A 6,871-nucleotide genomic window follows, 5' to 3' on the forward strand; every position below is an offset into this window, starting at 1 on the left:
GTCCGTATGTTCATTTGTCCGTCTCTTCACCGCTGCTCTTACCACAGTTTTTCATCTCTTATAGTTACCTCTCTGGATAAGGCAAGTCCATTGGGTGAGGGTCACTTGAAAAACCGCTTCGGTGCTGCTCTTGGTAGTCCAACCGTTACCGTAGTCAAGATGACTCCTCTCTCCTTTATACCAAGGGCCAAAATAACCAAATATCTCGGTATTATCAACATGTTTTTCATACGAGAAACAACGTCCTTGCGTGAGGTAAGTCGCCAAGAACTTTTACGTTTACTGCCAGTAAGCAAAGGCCTTGGAACTTGTGAGGAGTTGAAATGGAAACTTTATAGACATTCAGAGTCTGAAATTCCAGCCTCACGTAGTCCTGCTCAGACACCTAAGGGTTTGTGACAGTGTATTAGTGACGATCCTCAGTGAGCTAAGCACAGCAGCAGCACAAATCTCTCCCTTGTCCTGAACATGGCTGATTGCGCTGATGTGCACTAATACATAGTGACGAGACCTCAGCTGTGTGATCAAGCCTAGGTCAGAATAGGTTTTCAGCCTCAGGATCTTATTAATATGCGCTAACAATCTGTTTCACATGCAGAACATAACAGAAATGACTCTTTAAATGACGTTGCCCTTTGTTGTTTGATCCTCGATAACCTTTCACTCTCATGTTTTATCTCAGGAAGGAGGAGTGAGCGGATTCCTCCATGCCTTTATATGTGAAGTATTCGCTATGGTCCGTGCCCATGTTGCTGCTTTAGGGGGAAACGCTGTGGTGTCATACATTATGAAGCAATGCGTCTTCATGGAAAACACAAATAAAAACCAGGTTAGTGGAAGCAGATCTTCCTCATGCTCTGTACTACAAATTTATCACCTTTGAACAACATATTACATATAGGTGACGGAACTCTATGCCGGAAAAGAAACACTAGTGTGAAAGAGCCCTAACCCCCTTTTTCTTTGTATTCTGCTGGTGGAGTCACTGTGCACATACATTACATTACATATCAAGTACTGACCCTAAATTACATCCTGTATTATACTCCAGAGCTGCACTCATTATTCTGCTGGTGGACTTACTGTGTAGATAAATCACATTACTTATCCTGTTCTAAACCTGAGTTACATCTGCTGGTGGAGTCAGTGTGTGCATACATTAAAAGAAGAATTCCTGCGCTTACTCTGTAACTGCACCTAAGTACCAGTGACTAGAAGTGGGGTTCTACCACGTCTGCTGTCCTCTAAGTTGTAATAAGTATCTATATGTGACACTGTCACGCCTACCTGAACGTGTAGAGGAGAGTCTGTGATGTTGATGTGTAGTGGTGAATACTTGATAGTTGTCCCGATCCTCCAGTCCAGTAGAAGCAGTCAGGCTGTGTAGTTGGAAAACGTGCCCCGGGCGGCAACATGTTTCCTATCTTAAAAAAAAGCTTGCGCACCTAATCAGAGCGCGGGTGACGTCACGCTAGCTTACGGCTACAGAAGCTGTTGTGGACGCGTTTCGAAAGGATCACCTTTCTTCTTCAGGGATGGTGTCCTCTTGCCTGTGCTTCTCCTTATGAATCATTTTGGGGCGGGGTTATTCAGATCAGGTTATTGAAATGCAGTCTTTAAGTTAGGGAGACAGAGCACAATTTCAGTTGTCGAATGCGAATAGCTCCATAGTGATATATAGAATAATCTGCCCATGTGAAAAAAAATATATAGGCAGAACAAAAAGATCACTGCAGGAATGTATAAGGGAACACATATACAGTATTGAGAGAAAATATGAGGGTCATCCCCTATGCAGACATTACCTGGAGGTACACAACAAGTGGAATAGACCCACCCCAAAAGGATTAATAAGAAGCACAGGCAAGAGGAGTCTATCCCTGAGGAAGAAAGGTGATCCTTTCGAAACACGTCAGATTTTTGGTCCACAACAGCTCCTGTAGCTGTAAACTAGCATGACGTCACCGACTCTCTGATTGGGAGCGCAAGTTTTTTTGAATCGGAAACATGCTGCCGGCCAGGCCACATTTTCCAACTACACAGCCTGACTTCTTCTACCGGACTGGAGGATCGGGACAACTATCAAGTATTCACCACTACACATCAACCATCACGGACTCTCCTCTACAAGTCCTCTATGTGACAGTGTCGCATATAGATACTTACGCAAAATACAAATGCAATGGCACTCTGCAACCAGCATTCTGCCCTGCCTCTATGCTGGATGAGGCATTAGTGTACATTTTGGCCAAAGCGTAATAAGCCACTCACCACGTCAAGGTCGCCTCTATGGAGTGGTCCCTAACACTAGTTCCTACCTGTTTATGGGCCATGACAGCCACACAAAGTCCAGGGAATGCAGGTGCAGCATGCACGCCAAGCATACTCTGATTTTAACCCCGTCCGGTGCCATTAGAGCTTTCATCGGATCCAGGGATGCAAGTACCAACATGCATGCTGAGCCCACTATATACTTCTCCTGGAGCCAAATGGCTACTGGTAGGTGCTATATAAGCAGACTCAGTTTTATACTGACTTTAAAACCAGCCTCCAGGACAGATTGACTGGTCAGTTGTGCATGACTGCATGGAGATCGCCACGCCTCTGTTTGTATATGTATTTCGCCATAGCGATGTGCACCTGCATACAGGGTTGTGCTGACTGAATCACCCACATTTTTTCTTTGTAGTATATATTGGAGGCGTGGCGATCTCCATGCAGTCATGCCCACCTGACCAGTCAATCTGTCCTGGAGGCTGGTTTTAAAGTCAGTATAAAACTGAGTCTGCTTATATAGCACCTACCAGTAGCCATTTGGCTCCAGGAGAAGTATATAGTGGGCTCAGCATGCATGTTGGTACTTGCATCCCTGGATCCGATGAAAGCGGTAATGGCACCGGACGGGGTTAAAAGCAGAGTGTGCTTGGCGTGCATGCTGCACCTGCATTCCCTGGACTTTGTGTGGCTGTCATGGCCCATAAACAGGTAGGAACTAGTGTTAGGGACCACTCCATAGAGGCGACCTTGACATGGTGAGTGGCTTATTACGCTTTGGCCAAAATGTACACCAATGCCTCATCCAGCATAGAGGCAGGGCAGAATGCTGGTGGCAGAGTGCTATTGCATTTGTATTTTGCGATTGTATATGTTTTTCGCCATAGCGATGTGCACCTGCATACAGGGTTGTGCTGACTGAATCACCCACATTTTTTATTTGTAGCATATAGATACTTATTACAAGTTAGAGGACAGCAGACGTGGTAGAACCTAGGGGTGGGCGATATAGGCGATATGCGATATAAATTTGTGCCACGATATGGATTTTGTGCATATCGCCTATATCGCCGGACTGCAATATGACCACGGAGCGGTAGTGAATGATCGCGCTCTCAGCGCGCACCATGTTTTCCTGAGCCGGCACAGTGGAGGAGGAGGGGAGGGACTGTGGCCACTGCACCACCAATGAATGCCTGAATGCCAACGTAGCGTTCATGTGCCGGCCATATCCCGGCCCCTATGACTGCACGCTGCGATTCGCCGCAATTAACCTTTCAGTTGAGGGGTTAAATCGCGTGGATCACAGCGTCCTGTAAGAGGTCGGGTGCCGGGAATGTTCTTCAGTCTCTGCATTGGTGGCAGTGGGCAGTTCCGATCGGAGTCCCAGCAGTGTAATGCTGGGGCTCAGATCGGTTACCATGGGAGCCAGGAGTCATGCTACTGAAGTCCTGGCTGCCATGGTATGTTAGTGAGCAGCATTATACTCACGTGCATTGCTAATGCTTATAGCATTAGCAATGCGCCGCACACAGACCTATGAGATAAAGGAGCGCCCGGCGGCCACGGCGCACGTGAGTATAATGCTGCTCACTAACATACCATGGCAGCCAGGACTTCAGTAGCGTCCTGGCTGCCATGGTAACCGATCGGAGCCCCAGCATTACACTGCTGGGACTCTGATCGGAACTGCCCACTGCCACCAATGATGGGGGGGGGGGGGGAGGGGGACCCTGTGGCCACTGCGACCAATGATTAATACTGGGGAGGGAGGGAGGGAGGGTGGGTGGGTGGGTTGGTTTGAGTTACCAGAGGGGGCTGATAAGAGGGAGAGGCTGGGGGGCACATGAGAGGCTGGCTGCCATGGTCAGCTCCCTGCTGTTGTGTGCACAAAGCACAGGGCAGCAGGGAGAGTGTAAAGTCCTATTCACCCTAATAGAGCTCTATTAGGGTGAATATGACAAGGGTTATAGCCCTTAAGGAGGCTAATAGTTATTAAATAAAAAGTTAAAAAAAAGTTTAAACACCCCCCCCCCCCCAATATAGAAAACATTATATTGCGATATATATCGCATATCGCACATGCTTAAAATTATATCGCAATATAGATTTTAGGCCATATCGCCCACCCCTAGTAGAACCCCACTTCTAGTCACTGGTACTTAGGTGCAGTCAGAGAGTAAGTGCAGGAATTCTTCTTTTACTTCTAATTGTTATTGCGGCACTGACCTTCCTTGCAGCATACTCACGTAAGAGCGCCAGTAAACTTGTTTTATTTCTGTGCATACATTACATTTACATTACATTACTTATCCTGTACTGATCCTGAAATACATACTGTATTATACTCCAGAGCTGCACTCACTATTCTACTGGTGGAGTCACTGTGTACATACATTACTTATCCTGTACTGAGCCGGAGTTACATCCTGTATTATACTCCAGAGCTGCACTCACTATTCTACTGGTGGAGTCACTGTGTACATACATTACTTATCCTGTACTGAGCCGGAGTTACATCCTGTATTATACTCCAGAGGTGCACTCACTATTCTACTGGTAGAGTCACTGTGTACATACATTACTTATCCTGTACTGATCCTGAGTTACATCCTGTATTACACTACAGAGCTGCACTCACTATTCTGCTGGTGGAGTCACTGTGTACACACATTACTTATCCTGTACTGATCCTGAGTTACATCCTGTATTACACTACAGAGCTGCACTCACTATTCTGCTGGTGGAGTCACTGTGTACATACATTACTTATCCTGTACTGGTCCTAAGTTACATCCTGCATTGAACTTCTGAACAGTTAGCAAACTTGAGGACAGATATGTAACCACTTATCTAAGCTCCATAATGCATACACGGCACTTCTACATCAGATGACCATGCAGCACCTGGTGTAAAGACTTCACTTCCCAGAATGCAAATCACCAGAGCAAGGTCTGTGCACACACTGAACAAGCAGGACTTCTTGAGATTTCAGCTCTGAAAACTGAAGAATAGTGACCTGTTAATTGTACATGTTACTTGTAATTTGGGGTTCAGCGGTGACATTGGATTTTTACCCCTCTATCTTTGTTCTTGTAATCTCCCTTAGGCACAATGCCTCATTAATATCAGTGGAGACGCAGTTATCTTCACACGGGATTTAGACATGGACATGACCAACTCTGCAACACACCAGCACTCCAGTCAGACGTCTGCAGGAGAAGGAACGTGAGGGTGGAGTGGGTGATTCTGATCTGCAGGAAGCCGTGCCATTTATTGTGTTTATTCTGCATCATTTCTGTTACTTTTTGATATCCAGATAATTGGTGTAGAACATGCGCTAATTCCACCATCCACTGAGCTCCGCCATCAGCCCATGAAATCCATCAGCCATTTTCCCACCTCAGGCTAGGTAGCAAGCCTTTATTGGTCTTGTCTGCTTGGAGGAGCCCTCAAGATCTGCATATTTCCATGTGGAAGGAGATGACAAATCAGTTTTCCAGTGGGACTAGCATTCCAATTCCAAGCATGCCTCTGGATGGTATGGCTTTGTAGTCTCTCAGTCTGTCATTTCCTGCACGAGTTTATAAAAAGATTAACCACAAAAACAAAAGACTGACTACTCGTATAAAAGCAAACATCTGCCTGGCCGCAATTTCACCTGATTTTCTGACTCCTCTTCTAATTGCATCTGAAGGGCTCATTCACTGACATGAAACAGTGGCCTGGTTACAGACAGTTCTGAATCCGTAAAGCTTCTCCCCATAGCCCTGCTACAGCCTTCGTATTATAAATGCTAATGGCAGCTTCTCTTATGTACTGACTGAACAGTTGGGGGTTATGGAGACCCCAGGACAACTGCGAAGAAGGAGGGTGACAGAAACGGGTCATCGGTATATTTTCCACCATGCTGCATGAGGATATAAATTTACAGTGGACCGCAGGGGGCACGACCCGAGCAGTAATCTACATCCCTGCAGTCTCTAAGGCTCTGGACCCTCACTAGGAATCATCAGCTTTATGTACAATCTTCTCTTTAAATTATATCTATATTTTTGATACTTTTATTGAAATAGTTTTATGTTGCAACGACTGGCGCATCGGGAGGGGTCGACCGCTGCATGGGATGCAAATCTCACAATGGAAAGACTTGAATGTAAATATGAAATAAATCATGATAAATAAACTTCTTCACTCAAAATTTGTAGAGCCTTCTTTCCAACAAATACATAGTAACTGGTCAGGAAGCAATGTAAAGGTGATAAGCTTGGTACAGTGTATTAGTCTACGCCAGTGATGGCCAACCGTTTACAGACCAAGTGCCCAAACTGCAACCCAAAACCTACTTATTTATCGCAAAGTGCCAAAAGACAATTTAACCTGAATACCAATACAGTATATCTTCCACATACTTTATCATTTAGCTATAATAGCCTACCTACATTCAATGCGCTGCCTGTGCTGGTGAATGGCAGGAAAAGTCTAAGGCATATTGGTACACCATAGACTTTTTCCAGGTTGCGGGTGCCCACAGAGAGGGTTTTGAGTGTCGCCTCTGGCACCCGTGCCATAGGTTCGCCACCACTGGTCTAGGCAG

General features: G+C 45.7%; 1 protein-coding gene across 8 annotated transcripts in view; it reads left to right on the forward strand.

Annotated features, from left to right (window-relative positions):
• Positions 1-6,580, forward strand: part of C2CD5 (C2 calcium dependent domain containing 5) — an 83,390-nt gene extending 76,810 nt beyond the window's left edge. For 3 of the 8 annotated variants that reach the window (XM_040437600.1, XM_040437618.1, XM_040437610.1), the window contains exons 26-28: positions 65-255; positions 683-829; positions 5,384-6,580. In XM_040437600.1, coding sequence (XP_040293534.1) covers positions 65-255; positions 683-829; positions 5,384-5,506 — 461 coding nt within the window. In that variant the 3' untranslated portion in view covers positions 5,507-6,580. The remainder of the gene's footprint in view (positions 1-64; positions 256-682; positions 830-5,383) is intronic. The other 5 variants (XM_040437626.1, XM_040437635.1, XM_040437643.1 and 2 more) reach the window with 2 other exon arrangements.
• Positions 6,581-6,871: the final 291 nt, after the last annotated feature.

Source organism: Bufo bufo, chromosome 1 (assembly GCF_905171765.1).
Source record: "Bufo bufo chromosome 1, aBufBuf1.1, whole genome shotgun sequence".
Taxonomy (NCBI): domain Eukaryota; kingdom Metazoa; phylum Chordata; class Amphibia; order Anura; family Bufonidae; genus Bufo; species Bufo bufo.